Source organism: Sciurus vulgaris (genome assembly GCF_902686455.1).
Source record: "Sciurus vulgaris genome assembly, chromosome: 14".
Taxonomy (NCBI): domain Eukaryota; kingdom Metazoa; phylum Chordata; class Mammalia; order Rodentia; family Sciuridae; genus Sciurus; species Sciurus vulgaris.
This window is the reverse complement of record NC_136475.1, coordinates 78,424,882-78,441,307: the sequence shown is the minus strand read 5'-3', so window position 1 is coordinate 78,441,307 and position 16,426 is coordinate 78,424,882. Positions and strand designations below refer to the sequence as shown.

Here is a 16,426-nt window from a genome sequence, read left to right as displayed (position 1 = left end):
TGACAAATTGTACACTAATAATGTGTAACTCTCATTCCTCTGGCTGTACACAGTATTGAGTCGCACCAATAGTGTAATCATACCTATATCTAGGGTAATAACGTCTGTCTCATTCTGCTGTCCTTCCCAACCCCACCGCCCCACTCTTGTTTTACTTTTGACTTCAAGGAATTATTTTTTTCTATTGAAATTTATTTTTCCTTTATAATTCTGTGAGATATGCATGAGTACAAAGACAAATTTATAAGTGTATTCGAGTATAGAATTTATCACTGCCCTGTTCCTTTCTTCCTTCATAGGTAACCATTCTTAATGTTTAATTTTATGACTTAATTTTTAAATTTTTTATTGTAAGTAAATGTGTCTGTATATAATTTTGTCACCTACTTTGCTCCCCCCCCCCCCCCCGCACTTAATAGTACATCCGAGAGATCATTCCATAGTGGTACATAAGGATTTTCCTCCTTCCTTCTTACAGCTGTCTAGTACTTCATTGTGTGGATGTAGCCAGTAGTTTGTTCAATCATCCCCCTATTGATAGACATTTGGATTATTTGAGTCTTTTGCTCTTATACAAATGACTGCAGTGAATAGTCTTGTATCTGTTTTTTCATATTTTTGCCAGGATATTATGGAAGAAAGTTCTAGAGGTAGAATTGTTAGTAAAGGATAAATGTGTGCAGTTTTGCTAAATACTTATGTATTTCCCTCCATAGTGGTTGTATGATTTTGCATTTCTAACATCTAAGTATGAAAGTACTCATTTATTTAGTTTCACCAACATAGTATATTGTCAAATTTTTTGACTTTTTCCAATTGAATAGATAAGAGATATGTCTGTAGAATTTCCATACACATTTATTATATTATGAATAAACTTTCCTAGTATTTAAGAGCCATTTATATTTCCTTTTCTGTATATTTTAGGTATCTAGACCTGTGTGAGTGCGCTTGCGCATGCATGCACACACAAGCACATGCCAAGGATTGAACCTGGGGCACTTCATTACTGAGCCACATCCCAGTCCTTTTTATTTTTTATTTAGAGACAGGATCTTGCTAAGTTGCTCAGGACCTTCCCAAGTTGCTGAGATTGTCTTTGAACCTGCAGTCCTCCTGCCTCAGCCTCTCAAGTTGTTAGGATTACAGGCGTGTGCCACTGTGCCTGTCTTCTAGCCCATTTTTTCAGTAGAGTTGTTGACCATTTCCTATATTTTTAGAAGCTCTTCATATCTTAGCTTTAGCAATATTTTGTTTTGATTTAAATTACAGTTTTCCCCCATTTGTTGCCCTTTTTTTACTTTTTTAAAGATGCATGTTGTCTTGGTGCTTTTAGGTAGGTAGTTTCTTTTTTTGCGGTGGTGGGAATCGAACCTAGGGCCTTGTGCTTACAAGGCAAGCACTCTGCCGACTGAGCTATCTCCCTAGCCCATCTTGGTGCTTTTAATTGAAATTCCTGTTTACTAAGTAAGCTAGAAATGTGAGGAACCAAAATATTTTTTATGATCCTGTTATCATCAGATTGTATATCATTCTACTTGATCCTTTTTTTTTTTTTTTTTGGTGGTGTTGGGGGTTGAACCCATTGGCACTTTGTGACAGAACTATGTCATCAGCCCTTTTTTTTTTTTTAATTTTTTTTTTTTTTTTTTTTTTGAGATAGGATCTTGCTAAGTTCCAGAGTCTGACCTTGAACTTGTGACTTGTAATCCTCTTATATTAGCCTGTGGAGTTCCTGGAATTACAGGCATGCACCACCATGCCTGGTTTTATTTTACTTTTTATTTTAATGCATTCTCTGATTTTTCTATGACTATTAAGTTTTCTATATTATGAAGGCTGGATCTTTAATTGTGGCAATTCAAAAAGCACATATACATACCCGTATATGTAATGTGGGTTCTATCATTCTACTAACCTTGAAATATAGAGTTTAATAGTTAAGTATTTAACATTTAGATACTCTTTACAGAATGTATATTAAGTGCTATTTAGAGAAGAAATAGAAGATGCATTCTTTTTCTTTGGCAACCTGTAATAGACTTTCCATATGCTTTCTGTACTTAAAACTATTTCAAGACTTTTAAAACTAAAACTACTCTTTGTGGCAAATCTTGTGCTAGTTTATCTCAACCTGTTTTCAATACCTATTTTCCAGTAACTTGGAATTACAAGTAATCCTGGGTTAATTCACTTAGTCTCAGTTCTCCGTTCAGTGCTTCCCAGCTTGACATAGAGTAAGTTACTAAACATTTATGAGGATATAAAGGTCATCAATTTGTTTTTTCCTTTTCCCTCTAATATAGTCTGATTTGGCAAACTTTATTCCAGTTGAGTTTGGAAGTAGCCGAGTAATTCATCTTTGGGCAGAAGATTTCTGCTGGTTCTAGTTTTTTTTTTTTTTTTTTTTTTTTTTTTTTTTTAATAACCTGTTTTTAGCCAAGTATCTTGGGAATCATTTTGAAGAATGTATTCTACCTTTGATCCTAAAAGTGATAGCCGCATTGACCCTCAAGCCACTAATTTAGTCTCTGGAAATCTGGAGTAGACAAACTAGGACCAGTAATGAAACATCTAAGTGAAATGTTCAGAAATTTTTTAGATGTATTAATTTGAAGTTTGAAAGACAACAGAATCAGAGACTTTTAAAGATGTAGGGGACACTAGAAAATCATTTAACCCATCTTTATACAGCTGGACTCTGAAACTCAGATTGATTGATTTGCCCAAAAGTACATAATTGCTCCAGCTGCTGGAAGCATGTAGTTGAACTTTAAGAGATTATCTGAGGGAGAGTGGAGCACCCCCTTAGGAATATGTTGGGAATATGCAGGAGGTTGAGTTTCTAAGAAATGACAAAATGAAATGGTTAGATGGTTAAGAGGAACACTGGAAAAATGGAATCACAAAGGTAGAGTGAGTAAAGAATTGCAGTTAGTATATAGTCAGTGAAGCCATAAGTCAAAGATGAAAAAGTGTACTAGATTTAATTATTAGGAAAACTTATTTCAAGAATGTAATTTCTGCACAGTAGGGGGCAGACTGAATAAAAGATGCTAAGTAATTGAAAACAACAAAAGTGTGGCAGGAAATGACAGAGTAAGAGTAAATAAGAAATAATTGATAGAATGTCTTGGGAAGGCCATCCTTGTTTTTTGGTTTGAGGCGGAAGAAGTGTGGTTATGTGTGAGATAGGGAGGGAAGAAATGGGAAATTCTCGGGAGGTTAAAAGCAAATGTAAACAAATAGCAGGATCCATATATTACCTTTCCTTTCTAGTAACTCACACTTATTTTGAGATTTACTATATACCAGGCACTGCTCCAGGTGTTTTTAATAATTCATTCATTCGCAAAACCCTGTGGAGTTGGCACTGCTTTGTTTCTATTTTGTAAATAAGGAAACTGAAGCACTGAAAGTCTGACTGCCTGAAGTCACATAACAGGTTGATGGTACAAGCGACATTGAGACCCAGACTGGCTCCTGGAGTCTGTGCTCTGACTCACCAGAGTGCACTGGCACTCTTCCCAGTTGTAAATGCCGTTAGGAGTGTATTTAGTTTTATTACAGAAATAAACTTGAGCCTGAAAATTATTGAGTCTACAGACATTGTGTATTTTGCATGGATTCAGTTATTATAATATACTCACTCTTGAATTATTCATGATAATTTAAATATTCTTTCCTTTAGGTTGTGCATTATTTGTGACTCTTCCAATGAGTTTATTAAACTTTTTCAGGTAAGCATTTTATTTTTTAATTGGGCAAAAAATATGGAAAATTTTAGCAGTTGTTACCTAGTCAAGTTTAAGGATCTGTTTTCCTTTTTGGAGTCTGAACATTTTGAAGAGGTCATGAAATGTGAATTTTGAATCTAGAATGAGATTAGGGTATCTTTGATGGTTAATGTAGTCACTTCAACTGTAGCACAAAATTACTAGTTCTTTTTTATGGTTTTGGGCTCAGCAGTCTTCTATTTTGTCAGTTTTGTGAGTGAATCTATCCACAGTGAGAAAGTATCTTCCTATTAAATATAGATGTGTTTACATTCAGTTTTATAAGTTGATTATCTGAAATTATAGTTAATAAAAGTATAAAACAAAATTTCTGAATGTGTGTAGGTTAGGACCAAATTGGACTTAGGTTAGTTCTTCTCAAATAGCAATTGCATAGAAGTTCCTGTCTTTGGGGGGAAAAGCTGGGAGGTGGGATCTTTCCCTTCTCAGTAATCTTTTTCCTGCTATTTCCTCTGTTACTGTTTCTTCTAGTTGGAAAACTTTCTCCTTTATCTTTTAACCGTCTGTCTCATAGACTCATCCATGTCAATCTAAGCTCTATGAATTTTCCCTGTTTATTGTGACTGGTAGTCATTTATAGAAGCCATAAAATTTGAAGCTGTGAAGTCTTTAGAGATTGAGTCATTTCCTCCTCAGAACGATTAGATTCTCATTGGATGACATATTGCCTGGGGTCATGTGGACCATGGCAAAAACCAGGACTGGAATTGGGGGGGGGGTGTTCAGATGAGCAAACAAACTTGCTTACAGATACCAAGATGTGATATTGGCAGTCTTATTTCAGGGTCTTTGTGTGTATTACATCTTACTTTTAAGTTCTGTATCACTTTGTATTAAAATAGTACTGCTATTTCATGTTCACTTTATTTCCCCTACTCAAATATTTCACAGAACAAAGACCAAATTGTATTCATCTTTACATTCTTGACATGGCAGTTGATAGTTTGGTTTAAAGTGATTAAAAAGGGGATCAGGAGCCAGAAGACTCTCCCTGCCTCTTGAATCAGGTTATATGAATTTAGTCTCTTATTCTCACCCTGACTGTGAAGTTACGGTTTTAATAATAATGGCTCTTATCTATGCCATAGAATAACTGTGAGTGTGAAATAAGAATAAATGTGACAGTACTTTGGAAATGGCAAAGTACTATACAAGATAAGTTTTATATGTAATAATGTTTTTTGTATTACTTGATTTTTTTTTTTTTCAGAAGCTATAAAAGTAACACCTTGAAACACAATTCAGTCTATGAAGCTATGGTTCCCTTCTTTTCTCCATGTTTGCTCTTCATTTTGTCTACAGCCTGGATCCTCTGGTCACCTTCAGATATTTTAGAGCTACATCCTAGAGTATTCTACTTTATGGTTGGAACAGCTTTTGCCAACATTACAGTAAGATATTTTTTTCTTTTAAAAATCATCATATAGTCAGGCATGGTGGTGCACACCTGTAATCCCAACAGCTTGAGGCTGGAGGATTGCAAGTTTGAGGCTGTCCTCAGCAATTTAGTGAGGCTTAAGCAATTTAATGAGACCCTGTCTCAAAAATAAGAAGTGCTGGGGATGTAGATTAGTGGTAAAGACCCCTGGTTTCAATCTCTAGTGCCAAAAAGAAAAAAACAAAAAACAAAAAAATTTTTAAAAATCATAATATATAGCCAGAAACATTGGGGTATACTTGTAATCCCAGCAATTTGAGAGACTGAAGCAGGAAAGACAACAAGTTCAAAGCTAGCTTCAAAATAGCCAAGACTGTTTTAAGATAAAAAATACAAAGGACTAGGGATATGGCTTAGTGGTAAAGTGCCCCTGGGTTCAATCTCTAGTACAAAACACACACACAGTATGGGAGTAGGAATGATAGCAGAATGAATTGGACATTATTATGTCCATTATGTGTGCATTTATGATTGCATGACTGGTATAACTCTATATCATGTACAACTGGAAGAATGAGAAGTCACACTCTATTTATGTATGATGTGTCAAAATGCATTCTACTGTCATGTATAACTAATTAGAACAAATTTAAAAACCACACACACAAAAGGAAACACTGTAGTTTAGGAATATGTGACAAGTGGATAATTTGAGAACTCGTGCAGTATTAGAATAAGCAGATTTTTAAAATATTTTAAATCAGAAACTTAAAAAAATAATAACTTCAAGGACAGAACATGCTGAAAATTTTTTTATTGTGCTCTTTGAAACCAAAAGATTTATAGACTGCGGTAGAATTTGCTGGTTCTTTTGTGAGTGGGGGTGCATGCGTGGCATTTCTGGTAACTGGGGATGGAAAGCAGGGGTCCTTAACCCTGAGCTACATCCCCAGCCCTTTTTCATTTTTTATTTCGAGACAGGGTCTCACTAAGTTGCCTGACCTGGACTTGGAATTTGCAGTCCTCCTGCCTCAACCTCCGTAGTAGCCTCCTGATTACAGGCATGTGCCATTGCATCTGACTTTTTCCAGTCTCTTCTGACACACATTCTGAGTCCCTGTGTGTTTGGGGGGTTGGGTCTGGAGTCCACTTGGGCCCCTGAGTAGTTGAGAACTACTAAGATAATGTAAATGTGTTGGCTTAAGTTCTTGGAATATTTTTAAAATGTTGGACTGACTAGTTTTGGAAGTGCTTTGCTAATTAAACTTTCTTTTTTTAAACCAACTTCAAGTGTCAACTGATTGTTTGTCAAATGAGCAGCACACGGTGCCCAACTTTGAATTGGTTGCTGGTTCCTCTCTTCTTGGTTGTTATAACAGTGAACTTGGGAGTAGCCTCTTACCTTGAGAGTCTTCTCCTGTATATATTAACAACTGTCTTTACTCTGGCCCACATCCATTATGGAGTACGAGTGGTAAGTAATCAAGTAAATAAAGCTGCTTTCATTTGTTTCTTATAAATAGTGAAAAGAGGCAATGAAAAATTTTAAAAGAAATAACCATAGTAGCTGGAAAGATTTTGGGGATATTCCCTAAATTTGGGATAATGTTCAGATAATGTAATGTCAAATATTGTATTTCTAATGATTATAATAACTATAAATGCTTTTAAAGCTGAATAATGATTATGTATTAATTCTTATTTTAAATGGGTATATATCTAGCCATTTTCTTGTGTAGAATTATAAACTGCTTCATGCTTTTAATTATGTGGGATAAGATAATCCCATTTGTTATCTGTTTCTTTACTTTCTTCTTTAGCATTAGGGGCATTTTTGTTGTTCATTAACATAATTTGGAAAGAAACTGAAATTGGTTTTGCAGCACTTCTTTCCTCCCTTGCCCAATTTGAACAATGTAGTAGAGCAGTTAAAATTTCAGACTAGAGGAAGGCTTTTACATCATATGAGGCTTTATTTCATGATCCCTCATCAGCAGAATAATAAATAAGGGGGAAAAATCAAAGAAAGTGAATTTTAGGAAGTGTTTGCAAATCTTAATACATATTTTAGCACAGTTTCATGGTTGAATTTTAATTGCCACACAATATTCCACCAAGGTGGAATGCTTAATCATTACATAATTTACTAATCATAACCCAGTTATTTTAATAATTTAGGTTATTTTCAAATTATCATCATTATAAATAATGTTGGTGTGAATAATCTGGAATATTTTTTTCTTCCATTAGTTTTATATTCAGAGGATAATTTCATAGGAATAGTATTATATAAAGGATACTCATAATTTATGACTTCAAGTGCTTCTGTTTGGTATTTTTGTTTCTAAGAGAATCCTCCTGTGAATTGGTTTGAGAAACAAAATGTCTTTGCTTCTGTATTATCATACACATTTTTAAAATAGGGGGGACAAGTGTCATCCTTGCAAACAACTTTATACCTTGCTTATGTTGCTAAACTTGGACTTTCTTCCCTTAGTGTTTGTCCCCAAATTAGCCCTCACTGGTTAGAACAAAGTAGATGGAATTGTCGTGGGAAGAGAGAATGTGATAAATCTGATGAATCATGACATAAGACATAAATCATTTATGTTTCTATTTGTGCAAATTTAATATGTTTCGCTTTTTTTGTTTGTTTGTTTTTTGTTTGTTTTTGTTTTTGGTACCAGGGATTGAACCCCGGGGCACTTAACCACTGAGCCACATCCCCAGCCCTTTTTTATATTTTATGTGGAGATAAGGTCCCTTTAAGTTGCTGAGGCTGGCTTTGAATTTGCAATCCTGCCTCAGCCTCCTGGCTGCTGGGATTATAGGTGTGTGCTACCATACCCAGCTTAACATGTTTTCTATCAGTAATCTGGGACCCTTATTTTGATATTTCTCAATCATATGCATGACATAAAACACAATTGCCAGTGCCTTTGTAATTGTTTTAATTTGTTCAACCCTTCAGAACCTATCTTTAGAATACAATGTATATAACAAATCAAAACATGTTTTTCTTTACATTATAAAGGTAGTACATACTCATTGTTAAAAATCTGGAAAATAATCAAGCTAACTGAGAGAAATTCTGGGAGCATCTTTTTTTGTCTTTTTTGCTCATTTATCATGTCTGTCTTCTGACCAGGAGGTAAAACTTCCTAGGCCATATAAACATACATTTGAACTACTGAAACATACACGATAGAATAAATATCAAATAAATGACATCTGTTAGCTGGCATATAACTATGGCTACCCACTAGGAATACCCTAACCAGTATGGCCTTTCTGAATTAACAGATCCAGTTTTATACTCCTTCATCAGGATTAGAAATGATTACTTAGAAATGTATAAATTGAAGATTGTATCTTAATTATAAATGTAGTTACTTGACTTACTAGACATTATAATTCAAGTAATCTTGCAGTTTTCAGCAGATTTGGATATGAATTTGTCTGGGCTAGAGATCTCTGGAAAGGCTAGATTTTGGAGCAAGGCAGATCCAGGTTCAAGTTCTGACTATCCCAGGGTAGTTCTATTACTCTCATTCAGCTAGCTAACTAGCTCTTGAACTATTTTAATCCAGCAGAACCTCTTCAATATTTCTGATGACTTCTATTGTATCAGTAAGTTATTCTCTGCATAGGGTGAGTTTTATGTGTTTTTCAGAAATAGTAAGGTATGTATTTGTCACTGTCTTGTGTTCTGATTTTTCATAGGTTAAGCAGCTGAGCAGCCATTTTCAAATTTACCCCTTCTCATTGAAGAAACCCAACTCAGATTGACTAGGAATGGAAGAAAAGAATATTGGCCTGTAATCTTCAGAAAGAAATACTGTAAATAGATGCTTGTAAATATTTCATCCATCACCATTGAACTAAACTGATCTGCTTGACAGACATGGGATCTCAGTATGTGTGGTACTTGGACAGCAGGAATGAAACATGATCTGAACTTGTGGAATTTTGGACCTTCTAACTTCCAGTTTACGTTATTTTTTATAAAACCATGTGACATTTTGGTTAAGCATAATGTTCATTAGACCAGCAAACTCTTCCTATTGATTTTAGCTTCGAGTCCATAATATTTTGGCTCATACAGAGTGAAAGATGTTTCTTTTTTATTTTTAAAACCTCCAGATTGGTTTAGGAACACTGATAATATTCAGAAAACCACAGCATGTTTTCATATTTGGTATTTCATAATAGGCATTAGCTGTGGAGGTTATCAATAGTTCAAGTGTAATATAGGGGGGAAAAAAAACCCCAAGTTTCCTTTAGCCAGAGATGCCAACTAACAGAACAATATGCAGTTGCCAAATCTCGGTTTCTCTTTCCCATGGAAATTATTTTTGTCCTCAGAGGCAAAGAGATTCTCTAGTATTCTGGCTGTCTTTATTATGGAATAGATCTTGATAAATGGTTTAATTTTCTTTTAAAGATTAATATTCTGTCTATACTTAGTAGAGAATGGGTTATAATTATAGCTCATCCATTGGCATGGTTCATTGTTTAAATGTGGCATTTTCTCTCTCAGCTGAAGTTGCTGGGATTTGGTGCCTGTGAGCTATGATTGTAAGAATGTGTGTGACAGTCCCCCGTCGTGTAATAATTACTTGTGAGAAATGCAGATAAAGTACCTTCCAAGAGGAGGTTAAATTGGAGTTAGGAATCTCGTGAACCTCACTATAAACGAAGTTAATTTTTCTGACTCAATTTGTCTGTCTGTCCTTCCTTGCTTTTTCTCACTCTCCTTTTGGGGGTGAGAGGCTGTGTTTTTTATTTCATATGGGATAAAGCAGAGAGAAATACTCTCTTCCTGAACTTGCCCACTTCTCCCCTTGAAGAAAACTTTTGATACATATGCCTTACCCAGTACCTATTCCCTTAAGATGACTTGGAGTAATTTATAAGGTTTACTGATGACAAAAAAATCTCTTTACCCTTATTGTGGTCATTTTATAAATCATTTCTCTTCATAAATGTGGATATTTTATTCTCTTTATTTTTGACTTTGTCTTTATTTAGTTTGGTGGTGGTGAAATTTACTTGCTGATTTTCTCTTATTTTCTACTGAATGAAGTTTGTGCTTGAATGAAGAGTGTATCTTAAACCCTTATTTCTTTTTGGACAGGTTGCACTTGGATAAAATAGGCACCACTGTGTTGATATGTAATTAAATTCTTAACCATTATTTATCTATGAATGTGATTGTAGTTAAATATTATAGTATTATAGTATAGATATTCCTTTGTTGAATTTTAGTCTGCTGCTTTGTAAAAAAAAATAACTGTAATTGATATTTGTTTTTAAATTTTTAAATTCTAATCATTGTCATCCAGGTTATTAGAAATGAGTCAAGGAGGAGCTTCCTACTCATTTAAAAAAAAATTTGTAAAGGTTTAGTTTAGGTGACTTTTCTCTGAAAAAAAAGTAAATACTGAAAATAGATGAGACATTGATATAATTTGGAAATATGGATAGTGAATCCATGTTTGTTATAAATTGCCATCATGCAGATCAGAGAACTGAACCAATTAAGTGAAGGTAACTGTTTTGTGTTTACCTTATTTTGTGTCATCTGTAAACTTAAACTGGATAAAGTATTCATTTGAAGTGGGGGGAAAACTTTGTTTTAAGATTTCTTACCTAATCATTTTTACTGTTTTGTTGACCTTGTACAAAAGGATGAGGTTAATTTGTATAAAAGAACTGATAAATATTTATAAAATGACAAATTTGGACCACAGATTTTTTTTCACCTTGTACAGTGTATTTAAAAAAAACCAAAAAACAAAAAACAACCCTTTAATTCTGTCATTAGGGTCATTTGGGTTATGTCCTGTAATTTGGGGGCTCTTTTACTTCTAAATGTGTTTCTGCCCACATTTCGTTGCATCAAGAGTATTTGAAACTTGTTTTGTGACTATATTTTATGACATATTTCCCTGTGTTGGTAAGGAATTACACCATGGGTAAAAGAAAGGAGACTGTCAACAAGGGAAACTGAGCAATTGACCGTTCCAGAATACTGTGTTAATCCTTCCTGTACTGTTGACTTCCTCTTGTTTTAGTCTGCCATCTCAATGGTGCATTTTGAAAGCCCCCATTTTTTGTATAGTGATACAGCAGCTGATGAAGGATTTAATTACCAGTAGCTCTGTGCATTTCTGTCATGCCAATTACTCGAACCTTTCCAAAGTATAAAAGATATTTCAAGCTTCTGCATGAAATATTGGGTGAGTTTACACCCCAGCCTTTCTCCCCAGCACATACTGGCTGCCTTGTGGGGAGCGGTGCCATGGTCAGGAGCATACATGCATGTTCTCTGTACTTGCAGAATAGAGTGCCTTAGCCAGGCAAGAGGTTTGCATTGTGTTTCTGTTGACCAAAGTCACATATACTTGTAAGAGGTTTCTTTTCAGCTTATGGCATGAAAAATGCCCCTTCAGCCTTTTAAGAAAATAATTCCCCAGTATTTGAGGGAGTATGTGGGATAGAAAAGTTTAAAAATACCTGAAGAATATGCTACAGCTGCCTTTTTTAATCCTTTAATATTCATGATCTCACTGCATTGTACAGTTTGAAATTGCCATGACTTACAAGGTGTCTTTCCTTTACAAATAGTAGTAGAGGTAGCTTATGTGTTTTAATTTTTAGGTAATAGAGTGTGTAACTTTCAAAATAGCAAGGTCGATGTTCTTCCTTGGCATTTTAATATTATGATTAAAATATTTTAATTCTAATTTTGGGAAGGTTAAGTGTTACTCGTGGTCTAGGATGTTGTAGTACTACTTCTAATGTCATTTATTCTCATATAGAAGTATTGGGAAGAGGATTGTATGTATGGAGTTACCCAGATTCTAAATAGATACCAAAAGAGTGTTCATTATCACCCAGAGCCTGGGTATTCAGGGAATATATAGGAAAAAAGTGTAGTGTCTTTCTTAAAAATTTATTTTAAATGATGCTGGAGATTGAATCTAAAACCTTGTGCATGCTAGGCAAGCACTGTACCACTGAGCTACATCCCCAGCCCATAGTTTATATTTTAAAAGGAAAAAGGAATCACCTTAATGCTTCATGAATTTGGAAGCTTCCTGTATTTCGTTTTTAAAGAACTGGTTTATTTTGTAGTCAATCAAAAATCATTTGGAATGCCTTGCTTTCCAAGGCACTCTTGACTCTGTGACCTATAGAAAATAAAAGGTAATCTGGAGGCATTTAAATCAAAGACTACTTTTCCCTTTTATATTTCAACTGGAATTAATTCATCTTTTTCATTCTTCACCTGGGTTTCCTCCCAACTAGCCACCACTTACGACAGAGACAGCCCACTCAGGCCTTGCTTTGTTGCTTCTAGATCTTGCTACATTCAAATTTTTTTGATTGCCTTAGATCTAGTGACTAGTCAAGGACTGAGAGCGTGTCAGAAGGAAAAAGTAAGCCTGATGGACTTTTGACTCTGGGTTCCAAAATAAGCCAAAAACGGATTCAGAAATCTTTGGTTGTATTGATGCCTGTGTTCAGAGTGGCCTTATCTTGACCTCAGTTCTGGACTTGATCAGTTGCTCCATAGAAAATTTGTGAAGTCAGATGAGAATTTTCTTTGTCCCATGGGGTATATTTGTAAGGCAGCTGCCCTTCCATAAACACCCTGTGGGTGAATTACCTTACTAAGTTAGCTGCCAGTACTGCAACCTTCCAGGAAGAATTTTAACTAGTATGCTGCATTTGAAGCACTTTGACATGTACATTTAAAATGACAGTCTTAACTGTAAAGTGGTGTTAAGTTAATCACTGTGAAACTTGAAAGTGTGGTACTCTGGGCAGTTTAGGAAGCTTGCGTAAATTTCTGATTTTCCTTTATTAATTATGTAACCCATGTGATTTGTATATTTTGATCTTTAGCTTTGACAGTGGTACAGATGACTGACATGGCAGGCAATTACTTTAGGGAAAATGGTAAATCATGGTTGTTAACTTTTTCAGAGAAAGTGGTGATATATTTGCTTCTTCCTTGCATGGAGCCATGGAAATTGGATTTGTTGACTGATTTATTTCTACAGTGCAAAATAAACATAACCTTTTTAACCTGCATGCTAGTAATATGCTTTGCTCATTAATAAACAAATATGTAAGAGATAGTAATCTAACTGGTTTTGATTTGTTTTAAACAAAGATCAGCTCTTTATACAGACAGATCTTAAATGAGTTCATATTTAGGGTAGCAATAAAAGTTTTGCCATTCAGAGCACCCTCTTAGGTAGCCTGATCAAGGGGGTTATGTTGCATTTCATCAGGAGGACCAGGTTCCCAGAACTGGACAGTGCCACATGGACTGATTTGCGAATACTTTAGCAAGGGCTTGTTTTTCTAGGAAAATCTACTTGAATACAACAGAAGGGTTGTTCTGTTCTTCCAGAGACCATTTACATTGTCTTCCTCTTCAGAGAATAATTCTTAGGAAGCTGAGCTAAATCAGAGTAGTGCTGTTTTTAAAGCATGCAGATTGGATCATGGCCATTGAGAACCTAAATGCAACATTGAAATAGTGACAGAACACTCGCTTTGGCAACACATAACACTAAAAATTGAAATCAGAGACAGTATTGAAGACACAGAGAGGAGCTAAGTGCCTTGGGTGTCTTAGGTCTGTTTGGCTATGTAAGGTCTTCTCTTGAGTAGTTTCTATGGGTAACAGTTAAAATTAGAGCTGTTTTGGGGTTTTTATTAAACCACATATAATTGGCCATGAATTCTAGATTGTAATATTCTTGATGTGCGGTTTTTAATTTCTGAAGAGTAAATTCTTTTTTTTTTTTTGGGGGGGGGTGCTGGGGATCAAACCCAGGGCCTTGTGCTTACAAGGCAAGCACTCTACTGACTGAGCTATCTCCCTAGCCCCTGAAGAGTAAATTCTTGACCTGGAACATGTTTTGTTAGTACTTGATATTACTAACCAGGTTATAAAAGAAGGCTGATTTGATTTGGCAAGATCTGTGACTTCTGCATCATCAGCCTGAATTACTGTTATCATTCAGTGTCAGACTTTAAGCTTAATAACTACTAATTGAGACTGCTTACAATATTAATTTTTTTGGTAGATTATTTTGTTCAGATAACTTGACCTCATCAGAGCAGTCATTTAGGAGGTAAAAACCCAGCTACATATAATGTACTGATTTCAAGATATCCTAAGGAAGCTGAATTCAGTATTGAACTCCACATTCCAATGTTTTAAAATCAGATAACCTGTGGGTCAAGGGGAAGGCAATGATTTATTGCCAAGGTCTGAATTCCCTGCTACCTACTTTTGCCTTTTCCCTTGCTATCTGACATAATGGATTCAATTTGTGACCAGTTGTAGAAAAGGAAACTGATACTTTGCTGAGTGGGGTTTCATGCTCTGTGACTAAGAATAGGTGGTAGGAATTATGGCCAAGTCAGTTTATTGAGTTGTGTAGCTAGCCGTGTTATAGCTGGCCTTTTGTAGTATTCTCAAACAAGAGGATAATTGATTCCTTCTCAGGTACCTAAAAAGAGCACCTCTGGAGCAGGTGGAATATGTTTGCTGCAGTAGAGAATATATTAGGAAGATGAAGAGGAGCATAAAATCTTTACCCTTTCAGGTAGTTTAATTGAACATATTAATAACTGGTCTCTTGAGGACTTGCTGTGTTCGTGATAAATATTATAACATTTATTTTATCTGGTTATGTGTGTGCTGTGTATATAGACATATTTAATACGTACACATATTCTCTGCATATGTATGTATGATATATATACATGGGGTCTACTCCTGATTATCAGCCAGGGGGTAAGTCCTCATTAGAGGGTTTCTTCATGTGGACTTGATGTGCATGTGGCTTGTAACTGAAGCCTCTTCCTGGTCTGGAGCTGTAGCCTTTCTTCCTTTCAGTTATCTCAGTCTTTAAGAAAACCCTTAAAAATATGTCACTTTCTATGTCCCTTTCACCAGGGATTGTGTGAGCCATAAAGACAGCTTTCACAGAACAAAGGCTGCTCCCACCAGGATTGAGGCCTTTGGATCTGCACCTAGTGAGCCTATTTCTGGCTAGAAGGCGGCTCTGAGAGAGTTGTTTCCCTGGGCTCCTCTGGGGGAGACCTCTCACTCTTGTGGAAGTGGAGCTTTGCAACTTGCTTAAATTACTTCTCCAGAATGTTGTGAAGTCTCAGATAATTTGATATACAATTTCAGTGCATTTCAATGTTATTTTTGCATTATTTTATTACTATTCCCCACTGCTAGCCCAGATAATCAAGACCTGACTATTTCTTGTCACTGGATTCTAGAAGCCTTGACCTTTCAACTGGATTTATGTTTTATTTCTGCTGCTGTGAACCCCAAAGTAATGCAGTAGGTTTTAGTTTAAGATTGTTTAATTCTTTTATTGATAAATATTTATTGTAATAAAAGAGTAAATAATTTTTAAATCCTTTTAATTGTTTTCATGTCTTTTTTATTGCTACATGGAAGGTGCAAAAGGGGAGGGGGCCATGATGGAAAAATAATATCCAGCCACTGTCTTAAATCACTGATTATTCTAAAACAAAAAATTAAAAAAAAAACAAAAAAAAATTTTTTTTTTTTTGTCTTGTGAATTTATTTCAGAAAGCAGGAAACAGGTGGCAGTAATAGCTATTCACAGTACACTACTCTTGACTCTCCCAAAAGTGGGAATAATAACTGTGTCACACTTAGTTTGTAAGATGATGGTTTCTTCCTCAAAAGCATTTCCCCATAGAAACAGTGTTAACACATGGTGTTAGTTTTCCAGACTATTCTACAGACCTTGTTATTTTTTTTTTTTTTTTAAACAAAAACCTATAAACCCACACCCAGCATGCTTAAATTATGGGATATAAATCAGAACATTCATTACCTAACTTGGCTTCTAAGAAGATTGTTTTCCAGTGGGCATTTAAAAATATTTCCTGTAACAGATTTGGAGGGGAGGGAGGGCAGGTCCCATGTCTTGACCTTGGCCAGTTCTCCAGCTCATGCCCCCTGCCCACGTCCTAGCAGTTTTCCCCCTCCTATCTGCAGACCTCTAGCACCCAGCGAGTACCTGATGCTCAGCAGGTAAATGGTGTAGTCCTACTCGGGGCTACCAAACTCAGACCCTGTGCCCTCAAAGCATAGTACTCCTTTTCCCTCTGCTCACAAATTTCCTGAAAGAAAATTTTATATATACTCCTTTCATTTTTCTTTTTGTTCTTA

General features: G+C 35.4%; 1 protein-coding gene across 2 annotated transcripts in view; it reads left to right on the top strand.

Annotated features, from left to right (window-relative positions):
- SELENOI (selenoprotein I) overlaps positions 1–15,644 on the top strand; it is a 57,599-nt gene extending 41,955 nt beyond the window's left edge. The window contains exons 7-10 of one of the 2 annotated variants that reach the window (XM_079111089.1): positions 3,692–3,740; positions 5,008–5,188; positions 6,467–6,649; positions 8,899–15,644. In XM_079111089.1, the coding sequence (XP_078967215.1) occupies positions 3,692–3,740; positions 5,008–5,188; positions 6,467–6,649; positions 8,899–8,997 (512 nt within the window). In that variant the 3' untranslated portion in view covers positions 8,998–15,644. The other variant, XM_079111090.1, reaches the window with a different exon arrangement.
- Positions 15,645–16,426: the final 782 nt, after the last annotated feature.